The sequence below is a fragment of the Schistocerca gregaria genome, chromosome 5, assembly GCF_023897955.1.
Source record: "Schistocerca gregaria isolate iqSchGreg1 chromosome 5, iqSchGreg1.2, whole genome shotgun sequence".
Taxonomy (NCBI): Eukaryota; Metazoa; Arthropoda; class Insecta; order Orthoptera; family Acrididae; genus Schistocerca; species Schistocerca gregaria.
The window spans coordinates 474,822,894-474,840,410 of record NC_064924.1 but is presented as its reverse complement, the minus strand read 5'-3'; the positions used below and the strand labels follow the sequence as shown (position 1 = coordinate 474,840,410).

The window sequence follows — 17,517 nt, the reverse complement described above, 5'->3', positions numbered from 1 at the left end:
GGAGGGGTCAGCGATTTTCTCTGCCTCGTGGTGACTGGGTGTTGTGTGATGTCCTTAGGTTGGTTAGGTTTAAGTAGTTCTAAGTTCTAGGGGACTGATGACCGTAGATGTTAAGTCCCATAGTGCTCAGAGCCATTTGAATCATTTCAACAACCCCACTACAACAAAGGTCAAAATTTTAATAACGATGTGGTGTTGCTCACGCTGCTAAATACTGCATTATCGGGCAACAACAGTCATATTATGTGGCTGGTGTCATTAGAGCACAGTTAATAAAGTTATTTCATGTAATAATAAAAAAAAACTAGGCACTCATCTTTTAGTGTTTCCCACGCTGGTCTCTTATTTTCATGGTTCAATCGTTGAAAATCTAGGTGGTTATGATTTCAAGTTCGGATGGAAAGAGGCCTAGGTTTTATTCTGCTATATTCAAAAGTTTTGTAGATGCGCTTCTCAAACCATTCTTGGAGATTAAACCTTTCAAAGTTAGCACAATAGTGATGTAAAAAAAAAAAAAATCAGCACTCCGAATTTAAGTTACACTTCCTTTTATTTGCAATATCACGTGACACACGAACATCACTTCACAATACAAAACATACTTGAAAACATCTTCCTCACATTTTATAAGCCAACTGTAATATGCGTCTTTTCAACATGACGTCTAAGACTTGACCTTTTCAAGGTCCAACAGTCTAACAACTTAACAACTAACTAACAATCGCTTACGCGTCCAAAACTCAGAGTTACATGTAGTTCAAAGATCATAGTGACAAAAGAAAGAATACACATAAGAATAATATCATGGAATATAAACATATCGATGTATCACAAATGAAATCAAATCTGAATATTCTCTCAGAAATATGTTAACTACTTAACAGAAACACAGTAAAATATTACTGGTATCGAGAGGTTCAGGTGAGGTGCCATAATGGTTGCGTAATTCAAGTACCATTACATGCTGAAGGTAAAAAGATAGTTCGTTGCAAAAACTTTAAATTAGAGCAGAGGGCCAGAGTAAAATTTGCAGAAGAGTGAAAATCAGAAGTGTATTTGCTTAGAAATTAACAGGGAAAGTAAAATATGTCTGTTTTAAGGGCAGTGACGTCACAAGCGGTTTAGTGGGGAGAAGGAGCGCATAGCTCGCCATTGTTGAGGACTAGCGGTTAGACGGAGGAGCTGTAAGGATGGCCGGCGGTTGAGCTCCCTCAGGGTTACCAACTAAGCTTTGCCTTGTGGCTTAATCTGCTTAAGACCGTGACAAAGTAATGTTCGCGTAGTGGCGAAGTTATGTTGACTGTGAAGGAACGTTTATCTTAATATGTTACAGTTACTGGGGTATAGACGCCAATAGTTAACTGAACAAAGATTAGTGCATGCAACAACGCGACGGTCATCGAACACGGTAAGTCAGCTGCTGTGCTCGCTCCTGCTGTTGCAGATTCTGGTTTTCTTTTCTGATAATGATCATTATGTCCAGTTGGTTATGATCATGCTTATTTTTATGTGGGGAGTTCCGTGATATCCGGTAACACAAGATCCTGGCCTTGTGCACTAAAAGACCCACGTGGTAGCTGAGTGATTTATATTAATGCGATCACAATTGGGATTAGTCTGATTGAGAAGACAACAAAATGCAATCGGTATCAGACAGTGGGTATCAGACCCACTTAGAGAGGCATATTCGTCTGACCAATATCTGGCTGGATTCTGGTGTGAAAACTATGATTCTGCAACTTGTTTGTAATGAGGTGTATGTATTTACGAAGTCCAGAATTCACAGGGTGCCGAGTAACGTACGAGCGGCTGAGCTGCAGGTTAGGGCAGCTAAGATTACACGACGAGAAAGGGCGGAGGCTAATTACGCTGCCCCTGCGCACGTGTCACAGACAGGAACTGCCATGCACCCCTGAAAGTCTACTGCATAACGTACCAGACAGTCCAAGGAGTCCTGTACGTTATACGTTAGGGTACGTCATTCCGCAGAGGGCATTTACAAAGTGGTACATCGACCCAGAGAATGTTACATTCTGTCATTCCTGTTTGGTAAGGACCCCATGACGCACAGTAGTTCTTTAGCAGAGGTCGGAAAAGCGTAGTGTAGTGAGACTCTTTAGCAAATATTTTATGTTTTCTAAGTTTACTGCCAATAAAACGCAGTCTTCCGTTTGCCTTTCTTACAACGTTATGGATGCGATCGTTCTGATTTAACTTGTTCGTAATTGTAATTCCTAGGTATTTAAATGAATTGGCAGCCTTTAGATTTATATGAATTATCAAGCAAACGTAATTTAACGCATTTCATTTAGTACTCATGTGGATGCCCTCATACTTTTCGTTATCCAGAAACAATTGGTACTTTTTGTCTTATGCAGACATCGAGTTCGAGTGATTTAGCAACTGGTTTTGATCTTTTGATGAAATTACTAGGCTGTAAATCACAACATCAACTGCATAAGACAATCTACGAGAGCAACTGAGGTTGTCATCTCAATTGTTTATGTAGATTAGACCCCGCAGATGGCTTATAACACTTCCTTGGCGAACGCCAAATATCACTTCTATTTTACTCGATGACTTTCTGTGTAATGCTATGTACTGCGAACTTTCTGACAGGACAACACAAATCCAGCAACACAGATGAAACGATAGTCAGCATGCACGCAATTTTATTAGAATTGTCTTGTAAGAAACGGCGTCAAAAGTCTTCTGAGAATCAATTTGAGATCCCTAAATCTTCCATTCACCTTCCATTTTCATCGGTTTTACGCGATCGACCTATTTCATGTTGCTCCTTAGTGCTCCGCAATAACCATAACGTGTCGTTCACTCAAGAAATTGCTGTATCCCAGTATTTGTCTAGAGTTACTACTACTAGAAAATATGAAACTAAAATCATTTCTGTACATTGGATATAAAATTGGAGTTTGGATAAGCATAAAGAGAGAAAGATATAGGTTTTTAAAAATGAAATTCTGAGGAAAATGTTTGAAACAATATGTGAGGGAGGAGGATAGCGAAGAAAAAAGAACAGGAGGATATATAATGAACCAGGTGTTGTTGCAGAGGGCAAGACAAGGAGACTGAGAATGGCCAGCCATATTTACAGAGGAGAGAAATAGTCAAGATTGAGGGGAATGTCTGAGAAGAACCCCAAAGGACGAAGATATTCGGGCAGACCGAATATAAAATGGAGAGACCTGTTGGCCAAGGATTGTCAGATATTTGCAGCAAGGATAAATGTTCCAATAATAGGAAGAGCGTACCTGAAGAGGCCAAACGTCGACTACTATTTGTGGAGTCACCGGAGTAAGAGAGAGAGTTTTAGAATGGTCCCTGAGTACTCATGCCATTTGATGTGTTCAAGACGTTCACCACTGCTCGTGTGTTGAGATACGATAGGGTCGTTTCTCTGCATTACATGTGTTATGTTACACCGATCCACCTTTAAAGAGAGATAACATTCACTATAGCAAACTGAAATTTCATCAAATCATTCTGCATTCCTCACTCATTGAGATAATAGCCCCACGTTGTTTAATTTTGATTTACTGTAAAGGATATGTAAAGCGACTGATGGTAATAAGCAGAGTTGTACTTCAACCTGACACCAAGACTTACTCCGAAAGCTCTCGGCCTGTACGAGACAAAAGCTCACGAATAACATTATTGGCTACTGTAACCGAAAAATTCAACTACATTTTAGAACTCACAATTTGAGGATTTTATTGTTCTTCACATCGAGATATAAACTGCAACTGAAAGATGTGACGCGAGACTACTCACCTATACAGATGCGGGGGCCCTCCCCGAACGGCAGGTAAACATAGGGGTGCCTCTTGGCTTTCTCCTCCTCCGAGAACCTCTCAGGGTCGAAGCGCTCGGGATCCGGGAAGTACTTTGGGTCGTGCTGCAGGCCCAGCACGGAAATGGCGACCGCCGTTCCTTTCTCCAGGACGATATCACTGCCAGGAATCCTGTACTCTTTGTTACACTCCCTGTTCAGGATGGGCAGGGGCGGGTACTTCCGCAGTGTCTCTAAAAAAATCACACAAACGCTGTTTATGTTTACATTAATCTACCAGACTAGCTTTTAAAACGATCCTTTAGAATAGTGAAGTAAGCGATACTTAGTTCGCACAGGTTGCAACAGGGGATAATACGGAGCTCTTCCAAGTAGTTTTAAATTTAAATTTAAAGCAGAGCAGGAGAAATATGTCAGGCTGGTGCACTTCATTCAAAACGTTTCATAGTTAAGTTATAAGGATGTTTAGAACAACTGCAAGTTAAGTCGTTATTTTATTATGAAGACACCATTCAGTCTCGATCTTTGTAGTGCCAGACAATTATTTGTATGCGATTCTTCAGTTTCTCCCAGCGTATTTGTTGCTTCAACAGTCCACGGTATACTGCCAGTTCATAGTGTCACTATGTCCATGGGTATACTGCCGGTTCATAGTGTCACTATGACACTATGAACCAGCAGTATACCCGTGGACTGTTCGAGCAATTATTTGTGTTTCATATTTCGTGTAGAGACGTCATTAAATGAAGGAAGAGGAGTGAAGCTGTACCAAAACATGGAGTTATTAGTAATTATGTAATCTGGTAGCATGTCATAAATTAGTATTGATTTTCATTTTCCATGCTTAAGAATAAAATTATGTATTAAATGCAGAGTGAAAATAGTATAATGCAAAATTGACAGGAAAATACTTGTTTTGTGTTTTGATGAGCGTTGTAGTTCCGTTGCATAGTGTTTTGTTTTCTTTTTAATTGCTACAAATTATAAAATTGTGGTGATAAAGCTGTGTAAAATTATATAATGTATTTAGGTATAAGTATTTAAACCTTATAAAAATTATAAACGAATTGTGGCCTTGTTTATGGATTATTTTGATTGATGTAGTGTCAAGTGACCCGAACTGGGTATATCAGCGTGGAAAGGAGATCTTTGGTCGTTGTCCGTGTTGGTGGTAAGTTCGGAGCGGCAAAGTGCCGCGAGTGTTAAGCTTGTACGCCAGTGTATGTGAAGGAACAATGTGAAAGTGTGTAGGTACGAGACAATAAACCATGTGTACGAACTGCATCGATTATTATTCATACATATCCGATTTATTTGTGAACTTAAGAAATGCGTGGTCACAAAGTTAAAGTGTTTCTTTATGAATAAATAAGTTTCAGTCTGAACGTGTATAGTGTACCTCATTTTCGTAAGGTTGTGGTATAGACATTTGTGTATTCAGTAAACTGCCGTTCAAAAGCTGGCGAATATATGACTCGATAGTCGGGGCGCAAATGCAACCGTTCACTACCAACCCTCTTTGCAGATGAGCCACGTGAAAAGTAGGCAGTGAACGAACCCGAGTACAGTGGCAAGGTGATGATGTTTGTAACTGCTTTTAATAACTTTGACATTATTAATTTTAATATAACAACAGTGTACAATTGTTATTATACCTAATTCCCTTACTGTTGGATGTAATTTCGTTATTTTTGTGTATAATTCCTTTGAAGAACAGTCCTGAAGACAACATGATAACTTGAAATTAACTGAAAAAGTATGTACGAAATATTTACCAAATATCTAACTGAATAAAGTTTTTCAGCATTTGTACGAGAATGTGTTTTAGCTGCAGCATCAAAAATAACTTTGTAATTAAAAAGGATTTATCTTTAGAGACAAAATTAGTGCAAAAGCAAATGTTATTAGTTTTGGTAATGAGAATTCAATAATAAGTAACGCAACACACATTTTTCTTGGTCAGTTTCGGTCGAAAGAAGGCGGAATTTGCTGTGGGTCGTCGTGTTGTATACTCCTTTCAGCTCTTACAGTCTCATGAAGTTCTGGTCGGTGGTGCCGCTATCCTTCCGCTAGTTGGGGAACTCAAATGTGTTTGTTTGATGGGTTCCTCGCGGCCTAACGGAGGACCAAAAGAGCAACGGAAGTGTATCTGTGCGGAACTGCTTGCGCGTTTCGAGGCTAATCATGACAATTTTTTGTCGAACGTTGTCACAGGCGATGAAATATGAGTTCATCACTTCGAACTGGAAGTAAAACGGAAATCCATGGAATGGCCCCAAACCACCTCTCCTCCGAAGAAAACGTTCAAAGCCACACCCTTATCCGATAAAGTCATGGCGACGGTTTTCTGGGGCTCTTAAAGGGTTATTCTATTTGATGTCCTTCGTCTTGGTGCAACGATCATCTCGGACGTGTATTGTATTACCCTCACGAAATCGAAGAAACGACATTAGCTTGTTCGCCACCAAGAAAATGGAAACGGACTTGTTCTCCTCCATGACAACGGAAAGACTCTCAGAAGTCAGCGCACCCAAGACGAGCTCACAAAACTTCATTGGATGGTTTTCCTCATCGGTCCTTCAGCCCGGATCTCCCACCTCCAGACTTCCACCTGTTTGCCCCCAAGAAGGCCGCACTCCACGGGAAGCACTTCCTGGAAGATTGGAAGATACAGCCAGACGTTGGCTTCGACGTCGACCGGCAGAGTGATACCATGCGGGCATACACGCCCTCCCAACAAGGTTTCATAAGACCGTCCCATTGAACGGAGATCCTGTTGAAAAATAGGATTTTGTAGTCAAAAGAGTGGGAAATAATATGGTCTATTGGAATACTGAATAAAACCAAACCGCTTCAAAAAAACGTGTGTTGCTTTACTTATTGAATGCCCCTCGTATTTATTCCAACATGTTGTTAAACTATGTTAAACACATTAATACATTTTGTAAAACGTTTCTTTGCACTTGGATTTTTGTAGACGTGTAAATTATAATTTTAATTATGAACACATTCCAATAACACTTTGGAACATTTTAATTGTTTTTACTCATTTATATGTCAGCGGCGGAGCCCGCCAAGTGAGTTGTTTGAGAGTTCTGGAAAGTTGTAGACTGTGTTTCCACTCATCTCTTTTTGAAATCGATTTTGATCGTAGTAAATGTGAAGTGTTGTAACCTCGTGCTATTCGAAGTAATAAACAGAAAACATGGCGCAGAAATGTGTCTGATTATTATTTTATACATAAAAACCCAGGAAATGTTTAAGTTAGTGCCCCAAAGATAACAATATTTTCAAAATTTAATTCATTGTACGTTACAATTCGCTGTTATTGCCCCTCAGCGATATACATTGGTATTTTGTTCCAACTGAATCACTTACGTGTTTTAAAGCCAATTTATGTTATTGATTATGATTACTCGGAATCGTCGTGTGATTGCGTTACAACTGCAAAATAAAAAAATTAAGGAAAGTAACTGTTTAAACAAGAGATCATTTGAAACGGAACATGATTTTGTAAACGATGAAGGCGAGGGAAAAATGTCGACCGTTGCAGAATGACAGACAAAATAATTTATTTGAACGGAAGTGTTGCAAATTTAGTGAATTTGTAATATGATATTATGTATTGCGATAATTTAATGTTGTTGTAGTAGTGGTCTTCAGTCCAGAGACTGGTTTGATGCAGCTCTCCATGCTACTCTATCCTGTGCAAGCTTCTTCCTCTCCCAGTACCTACTGCAACCTACATCCTTCTTAATTTGTTTAGTGTATTGATCTCTTGGTCTCCCTCTACAATTTTTACCCTTCGCGCTGCTCTCCAATACTAACTAAATTGGTGATCCCTTGATGCCTCAGAATATGTCCTATCAACAGATCTCTTCTTCTAGTCAAGTTGTACCACAAATTTCTCTTCTCCCCAATTCTATTCAATACCTTCTCATTAGTTATGTGATCTACCCATCTAATCTTCAGAATTCTTCTGTACCACCATATTTCGAAAGCTTATATCCTCTTTTTGTCTAAACTGTTTATCATCAATGTTTCACTTCCATACATGGCTACACTCCATACAAATACTGTCAGAAAAGACTTCCTGACACTTAAATCTATACTCGATGTTAACAAATCTCTCTTCTTCAGAAACGCTTTCCCTACCATTGCCAGTCTACATCTTATATCCTCTCTACTTCGACTATTATCAGTTATTTTGCTCCCCAAATATCAAAACTCATTTACTCCTTTAAGTGTCTCATTTCCTAATCTAATTCCATCAGCATCACCCGATTTAATTCGACTACATTCCATTATCCTCGTTTTGCTTTTGTTGATGTTCATCGCCAGCCGCGGTGGTCTCGCGGTTCTAAGCGTGCAGTCCGGAACCGTGCGACTGTTACGGTCGCAGGTTCGAATCCTGCCTCGGGCAGATGTCATTAGGTTAGTTAGGTTTAAATAGTTCTAAGTCCTAGGGGACTGATGACCACAGCAGTTGAGTCCCATAGTGCTCAGCGACATTTGAACCATTTTTGATGTTCATCTTCTATTCTCCTTTCAAGACACTGTCCATTCCGTTCAGTAGTGGATTCGAATTCGAGAGAACGACTGTTCTAAATCCTGTCCGGACATTCAGATTCAAATTTTTTGTGGCTTCCCAGAATCGCTTAAGGCAAAGGACGGAATGTCTCGTTTTAGAAGAAGGCAGCCGATGTCGTACCCATCATTCGCCATCCCGATCCTGCATGTCGTCTCTAATGATCTCTTCGTCAAACTGACGCTATATCCAATCTCATTTCTTATTTTTCGAAGGAAATACCTAATAAGGTCAATAACCAGCGAACGCCAGCTACCATGACCAATACGCCGAGCATCTCCACGATGTTGACAACAAGTCGGTGCTGTCAATGACGTTCGCTTCGTAATCATGCTTTGAAAACTGTTGTGTCATACTGACTAAAGCATGTAGTGAGTGTCTTGGCCAGACGCACAAACAAATGACGTACAGGTCTGCATTAGTTGTGGAGGTTAAACTGACTTACCGCACACCACTTTGTCAAGGTAGGACATTTTTGATATGGAGTCGTAGGTGATGTCCGTTCCATATTCCTTGAACACCGAGTCTATCTCCTCCTGCAGCTTCGTCTGCAACGAAGGATTTAGAGCCAGTTCGTGCAAGGCGAAGCTCATTGTCGTCGAAGAGGTTTCAAAGCCGCCTACGAAGAAGACGAATGCTTGGGCAGCCAGCTCGTTGAGTGTCAGCTCTGCAGAAAAGTAAACACGGCTATGAAAACAACGTAAATCTACGTCTATATCTATACTTAACAATCCACCTTACGGTTTGTGGCGGCGGATGCCTGTCTTACCACTATCATGTTCTCCCTTCTCTGATCCGCTTGTGAGCGATCCGTGAGTATAACGAGTGTGTACAAACTAGTTTCTTTGAATTTTTGGTCCTGATATTTAGAGGGACATATAAGAGAGGAAGTAACATATTGCCTGCCAGTTTTTCGAAATACGCTCTGGAAGTTTTCTGCAAAACCTCTCTCCTGTAGCGGCTGCCAATGGAGTTTGCTGAGCACCTCCGTATCATTAAACAGCTCCGTGACGAAATGCGCCTCTCTTCTTTGGATCTTCTTTGTTTCTTCTGTTAATCCTGATTACGTACAGATCTTCTTTGTTTCTTCTGTTAATCCTGATTACAAAAGAACATTCCAAAATGTCAAGAAATGATCCTGGTGAAACCGCGTAGGTGTACAGAAGGTGCAAATTACTCCAAAACGTATCTTTTCTGTACGTGCCCAAATTCACTTTTAACGTAGTTTAACATATTAGGTTTGGAAGAGATATCTTCGAAACTATGATACATAAACGATGTTTCCCATATGAAAGCTGATATGTAATTAACGTTCTTGAAAGCTGTGTAATCAAATTTTATACTAATCAGAATTTTTTGCAAAATACTCTCCCTCCTTTTGAAAAATGAAAACTTCTGTACCAACAAAAATTAAAGAAAATATCAAGCTTGATACATCCATGTGTAACCAAGCTGGTTCTGACTTTTGTAAAATAAGCTGTACACAATGTTGTGTTAAGGTATATTCAACATACTTCATTGAAATATCAAAGTTTTCATTATTAGTCCAGTTATTGATTTTACTTATATTTGTTTTATGTTTCGTGTTCTTATTTTACATTTTACATTCTTTTTCATGTATTTTTTATTTTTCCTTTTCGCATAAGTATATTTTGTTAAGTGAAAATAATAAATAACTCAATATTATGACACAAAATCATTTCAGTAATGATATCCGTAAATAAACGCTTAAAACATAACGTTTTATTACGCCATACACATAAAATTAACAAAATTTCTTCATATAATACACACGACAGAGAACGCAATATAAAACAGAATTCAGCAGGATTTCAAACTGTCGTAGGTGATCCTTTAAGTGTTCTGATTTGTATCAGGTATATTTCATTAAATTGGTAAGCCGTGGTGGAAAGAACTGATTATGTGCTAGTGACTACAGCTTAAATATATTGTTTCGCGAGTGGAGATTCACATCAAAATCATTCAACAGAACTAGATCTGAAAATCTTCTCACAAGGTTCTCGCAACATCGGAATTTTGTTAATAAACTAATAGACTAATTGTGAATGTTTTGGAATTTTAATGTGGTTTGTTGAAAATCCTCTGACAGCACACCGTGTACAGCGTATTTTCCGTAAATGGTGTTTCAGGAACCTTCTTTATTATACACGAATGTCTGTAGCTTGAAAGCTTCTTTAATTTGTATCGTAACAAAAATTTTCATTTTTCATAATTAATTAATTGTGGTGGGGTATTTTGCAAAATTTCAAATTATTACAAAGTTGGATTACACATTTTTAAGAACTTTAATTACATATCAACTTCTACGTAAGAAACATTTTTGTATATATCATCGTCTAGAGATATTCTCTCCAAACCTGATATGTCAAATTATCTTTCGGGTGCGTGTTACGCCTTAAAAGTGAAACTGGTCTTAAAAAAGTAATTTTGTCCCTTCTTCACACCCGCCATGTTTCATCAAGAGTGTTTTTTTACCATTGGAAACGCTCCCTTGTTAGTAAGTGTCCCAAACGGATGAACAAAACACAGTAACCTGTTGAATAAACATTTTGTCATCCACTTGTTTCGCTGATGAGCCAAATTTGCTTATGATCCACCTCACAAATCTAAGCCTGGAATTTGCTTCTCCTGTAGTTAGTTTTATTTGGTCATTCGACTGTAGGTGGTCCTTGATGGTTATTCCTAGGTATTTGACGGTTGTTACTATTTTCAGTGAGTCTTCACCAACAGTATACTCGAACAATAATGGATGACTTCGTCTAGAAAACAACAAATAACTATTACATACTGCACAGCCATGTGAATCCTCGTCCGTGGCCAAAATAGGAACAATAATTTATTTCGTTGTGAGAGAGATGGGGTTATTCGGGTACTCGGAGCAAACAGAGCAAAGCATTAGACCAAAAAGGTCTTTTTACACTGCAGTACTTTTCTGGGTACGGCACTACTGGTGATGGTATGCAGTTGCTTTCCTCACTCTCTGAACTGCCGTCATCCAGAAAGAATTTCATTTATGTCCTAAACGACTAAACGAGAACTCCATAGCACCCTATCGGCTGAAGCCGAGGGAACTGAGTTGACTTCGAGCCACGAAAGTTTTTCGTCCGGACGCTGCCAATACTGCAGAGGTGTACACATTCCGCTTTAACCTGGCCATACCTGCCGGTTAGTCAAGCAGGCAAGCTGCCACACGTTATCAAAAATAACGGGCAGTTTGCTTTACTCTCACCTAAGCCAAGCTATACCCAAACCATACAGGCTAAAGGAAACATGTTTGTCCGTCTACACTACGCAGCAATTTACTCTCTACGTTATCAGTGTAGTGTTATGAGTAGAGTTCGGAACTTGATGGAAAGTCTTTTTTTACCCGAGTATCGCAAGATGGGGCCCAGTGAAACATATATTCATTTGGGGTCATTGTAGGCCATAAAATGGTGGATTTTTAGTTTTCGGCGTATTTCGGGCTTATTTATTTATTTTTATGTGAAAAGTTTTGTCTGCAACTTCACCCTCTTCCTGCCGGTACTGGTTATTCTCAATTGGAGCCGTCGTCAGGTCACCTAAAATGCATGTTATCTGTAGTAAGCAGAACCGTCTCTGAGAGTCGACGTCCTTTTGCACCTAAAGATATCTGTTACACTGCAAGGCTAGTTTCTGTAACCTTAGTGTGTTTCAGCTAAAATAAGAGCTCATTTATGCCAATTTTAATTAATTTTTCCAGGATGTCTATTGCGGGTTCACTGAAAAACACTTCATTCTAAAGCCTCCAAATGCATTTTAGCAAACGTGAAGTTCGTTTTTGATGTTACGTTAATCTAAAAACTGTATATCTGAAAGAGCATACTAAGCTTTCATTGCACTACGTTGCATACCAGCAGAAAGTGGTATTTACTATCCATTGAACCATATTTTTTCCTTTTTCAATCAATGTTGGCCCTAAATTTAGAAAGCCCATGTACTGCTAACTGGTCTCAAGTCCTTAGGATTCTTTCCACAAACTTTTCAGCCACTAATGCTTTTATTTAACTAAAGTTCAGTCTTGATCACAACACTTTTGTCTCAGTAACATAGGTGACCGGTTGACTACGTAGCAGCTGAGGAGAGCTCCACCTACCATCTTCCAAGGAAGGCATGGGTCTGAAGATGGTTATATAAATATAACCTATGTTATTGAGACGTAAGTGTTGTGATCAAGACTGAACTTAAGTTAAAATATAATAATATATTGATCACTGTATTCCAAAAATGTTTAACAAAATGGCACTAATTCTTTGCTGTCTTTCAAAATATTTATGAAGACAGAAAGCTGCCGGTCGAATTTACAGATATGTCTTAAGATACTCTGGGCTCTCGATTGAGTGTTTAGTAACTTTTTGCACAATTTGCTTTTCGAGATTCCTGTCGATTTATTTGAAGATGCGACATAAACACAAGAAAACTTTTCCGCTGCTGGACTTGGACTCTGTTTCGAGACTTCTTTAAGTTAGGCTTGTGCATTTTGCTGCTGCCATTGTCATGATAAATAAGCTGCAATGAAACTACCTACGGAAACATATACAGTAACGTAGGTATTCGGAGATCATGAAATTTTTCCTTTACAACATCATAACAATATGCTTAAGAAAACAAAAATAAAAAATAATCAAGTGTTGTATCAAGATAGATGTCCAGTACATAATAGTACAAAATTTTTTAAACAACTTCTAACGGTTGTTAAGTAATACAATTTGAATAAGAACACGTTCGATTTTCATGTTACTTTAACATTCGGATAGCTGGGAGTGTAGCACTTGTTTTGGTCGTTCACGCCAAGTTATACACTCTGCGTTAGAAGGCAGTGTTAGCTTATAAGCACGATCGACTGCTGAGGCAGTACAATGTCACGCAATACCAGTTTTGGTATACAGCTTGGGATTTTTCATAATGCCAAAGATAAACCAAATAGACAAATTGGTGGCAATCTCAACGTGCATAAGAGCACTGTGGCAGATATCTTCAAACGATTAAAAAACGAGGACTGTATAATTTCTACACCTCAGAAGGGCCAACCAAACAAGTTGGATTCACGTGACAAGAGGAAACTAATACGCAAAATAAAGAAGGATTCTACACTCAGTGGACCCAAATTAGCATGTAGGCTTCGAAAAGAGACTGGAAAGAACGATATCACAAGCCATTCGCAGAGCATTGAAATGTAGTGGTTACAATGGAAGAGCGCTTAGGAAGGAGCACCATGTGAATGAACAGAATCGAAAGAAGTGACCGTACTTTGCTAAAGAGTTTATTACGAAAGAAGAAACATGGCGGAACGACGTAACTTTTACCGACGAAAGAAAATTTAGGATTTTTAGGTTGAAAGGAGGAAGGGTGGTTGGGCGAAAGAAGAACAAATGCTACCCCGATTCTAAGGCATGGAAGTGGTAGTGTTGTTGAATGAGGCTGTATATCCATATTTGGACCTGGCTAATTAGTATTCATCGACTGTATAATGGACAAATATGTCTATCTGAAAATATTAAAGAACAATACAAGCGAAAGTGCTGAAAAACTGGGAATATCAAACAAGTCCAAGTTGTACCAGGACAATGACCCGAAGCACAAGGCTCTCATTGTGCAGGAATATTTGTATGTTGCACAGTTGCCCGATAATCTTACATCCATCACCTCTATCACTAGACCTCAACCCTATAGAGGATGTGTGAGGAGAACTAGAGCAACTTGTTTGAAAACACCAATATCTTCCAAAAAAACTTTGAAGTGTCGATTAAAAGAAGAATGGGATGGTCTAAGAGCTGAGTATTTAAAAACGATCATTATGACTATGTCACTGCATTTGAAGTGATACAACAGTCACGTTGGACTGAAAGTGCAACCTGCTGTCAGATGCAGCAGACTGTAAGGATCCCGTGAAGAACTGCTTCTGTATTTTACAGAAGGTGGCTGAAGGTCACGCCTAACGAAACGAACAACAGAAATGACACTATGGTTCACAGACAATTATCAAACGAATGTCACCGACATTTTTGATGGTGCCCTGGAGATTACAAAAGGCGGGACATGGTCCTTAATGTTGTGTGTGATCACCACTGACAGCAAAGCATTCTCTGCAACACGAACGCAGAAGGATTCAGTTAACTTTATCAGACACTGACGACATGCGGGTCGAAATCGTCCACCGAACCCTGAAGCCCAGTACCGTCATCTTCGGTTCCGTTAAGCATATGCGACCCCACTCTCTTAAACCCCAAGATACTCCGCAGACACATTCAGAGGTAAATATTCGGAAACGTTATTCTTATTTCTAGTATTGATTCCATGTACTGAGCAGTTGATTAGAAAAAGAGATGTACACGGTGTCTGTTTTAACTTGATACAACTAAATATCTGGAAAACGACGCAACGTACGAAAACAGTGATATAGGTGAAAAGTTAATATTAGTAAAAGGGGCATCTGCATGTGCTACAACTGGCCACCTCCTAGCCACACATCTCCGAGGATGGGGTCAACTTTGTATTTTCAAGTGGGAACCTCCCAGTTTTATTGGATATTCGTATTCTACGTCAAAAAAGTACGTACTGTTTATTCTAACCATTGTTTCCCATTCGTGATAAATGGCGCTGTAATCGACAAATATCAAATATGTCTGTTTTTGCAATTAAGAACGGACTCATTTGATTCTACATTTAATTTACCGTGATAATATAAACCTTTGTGTTTTAGCGGTTGACACTGATGTTCAAACGTTACCTGAGTGTTGCCAATGTAAGTGTACAGTACAGTTAAAATGACTAGACGTTCACGTTTGTGGCAGATAAGCTACTTGTATGGTAACGTCGTTTTCTGCTCCCTAAGGCGCTAAATGTGACGATTCCCCAGACCATCGGAATGCTTGTTTCCGGTGCCCGCTCTCGAACCCCGCTCACGAGCGTGATTGATTTCGGTTTGCAGCTGCAACTCTTGCGCTGGCTACTACGCTGTTACCAGCGAAATACAAAAGACAACCGCTGCAGTAAGGTAAAATGTTAACGAAGTGACTGTGACGAGTGCACCTGCCACGGATACTCACCGAATTCGAGCACCGCAGTGGCGAGAGGCAAGGGGACTAACGGAAATCAGGTTCCCCAACGGTGAGGGCAGGTTGACTCACCGATGTCAAGCATCTCGATATGAGCGGAAAACTATTACATCCACGTCTCTGTTCCTGGATCACGATAACGTAGTTTACTGTACAATCAAATTTGCAACGCTTAGGTGAATTTAGATCGTGAATATTAACCGTTAGAACAGAAAGGTTTACATTCACATCGAAAATAAAATGTGGAATCAAATCCTTAATTGCAAAAACTGGCGCACTTGATATTTGTCGATTGTAGCGCAATCTACCAAGAACGGAAAACAGTGGTTTGAGGAAACTGTACGTATTTTTTGGCAGAGAACCGGAATGTGCAGTAAAAACGGGAGAGTCCCATTTGGAAACACGAAGTTGACTCCGCTCACACACGAGGGACTTTTATGAGGTGGCCAGTTGTTGCAGAAACAGATGTATGCCTTATTAATAATGACTTTTGACCTAGAACATTTTCTTCGTACGACGCGTCGTTTACTAGATATTTAGTTGCATCAAGTAACAGCAAACAGCATGTGTATTTAATGACAAATTTGATAAAGACATAAATATTTTGGAAAGCACCGGTTAGTATCATCAGTTCCTTAAACAGGCCTTCAGGACGCTCTTGAATCATCACCACAGACAATTCGTATTACACGTTTCTACAGACGGAAAACTTTAGCTTGGCGTAATGTGTTACCCGAAAAAGACGACCCCCCTTGATGTTATGGAATGGAAGTAAGCTTTTTTAGTATTTTATCCTCTTCAGCAAGTCAATGAAATAATAAGCAACCAGTTGCATAACGAAATTTAATTTCCTTAGCGGTTTCGGGCACTTAGTGCCCTTTTTCAGAAGGTTATGCCTATCGCATTATTTGTGAGTATCATTAATGAAGTGCATACAGCAAAATTCAATAGCCATGTAGTTCACAGTGCCTGCATAAAACTAGTTTACTATCGGAGATATACGGTTTGATCCCTTTTGCTGCAATTCCTGCACAACGTAATATTCTAATTTGCTTAAGAGGACTCTGACACATCAAACAATACGCGAGAAGCCCGTAATATCATGTCTAACTAAGTTCATTCTTACTATCACTAAATAGTCCTCTCAGTACCGGAATCGTTTAGAAATCCGAACAGTAACGTCGACAACATATAAGGGACGATGAGCAAGTTTCCGTTCTAAAGTCGAACAGTCCAGAATCGGTATGCCAGTCAGGCAAATCACCATAAGCGTCGAGGAAATCATCCCATCGCACCATGCTGACGATATTCGTTTGGTAATGAAAATGAGCCTTTGGCGTCATTGGCCGGGAGGCCCCTCGCGGGGCAGGTCCGGCCGCCTTGGTGCAGGTCTTATTAATTTCGACGCCACAATTGGGCGACCTGCACGCTGAGTAGGGCTGAAATGATGATGAAGACAGCACAACACCCAGTCCCTGAGCGGAAAAAATCCCCGACCCAGCCGGGAATCAAACCCGGGCCCGTAGGACGGCAATCCGTCACGCTGACCACTCAGCTATCAAGGCGGACACCCGTTAGATGGAACACTGTGTCCTGCTGCGTTAAGAAGTCCCTAAATGCCTACTTCAAATTCTCGTCCATCGTTGATCCTTCAGAGTCTTTTGTAATGTAGTAAAGGCAGAATAATTGGGTGGGGAGAGGGTCGGACTATAGGGCGGGTGCTAGAGTACCTCCCACTTCAGTTGGCGTAATTAAGCATTACGACATTTGCTAAATGGTGACGTGAGATATCATGAAATTGTGGCACCAGTCCACAACGGTGCTTTTCGACAGACTTGCCCATGTACCTTATCAGTTCTCCGTTGGATGTCTATCGGTGTTTGTCCTTCGGCAGCCACGAAAGGAATGTCAGCAAGTTGGTCCTGTTAGGGCGCATTTTATAACAACGTCGCCATAACTCAACGTTTCCGCATTCAACCCACGCGTATCGGAAAGACGAAAATGTCACATTAATCTCTTCCTAC

The 17,517-nt window shown here is 39.9% G+C and overlaps 1 protein-coding gene across 1 annotated transcript in view; it reads right to left on the bottom strand.

Moving 5' to 3' along the window:
• LOC126272685 (cytochrome P450 6k1-like) overlaps positions 1–17,517 on the bottom strand; it is a 100,540-nt gene that overhangs the window by 24,052 nt on the left and 58,971 nt on the right. Inside the window, exons 6-7 of the mRNA XM_049975702.1 lie at positions 8,842–9,063; positions 3,790–4,041 (exon numbers count right to left, since the gene is read on the bottom strand). Of these exons, the coding sequence (XP_049831659.1) occupies positions 3,790–4,041; positions 8,842–9,063 (474 nt within the window). The remainder of the gene's footprint in view (positions 1–3,789; positions 4,042–8,841; positions 9,064–17,517) is intronic.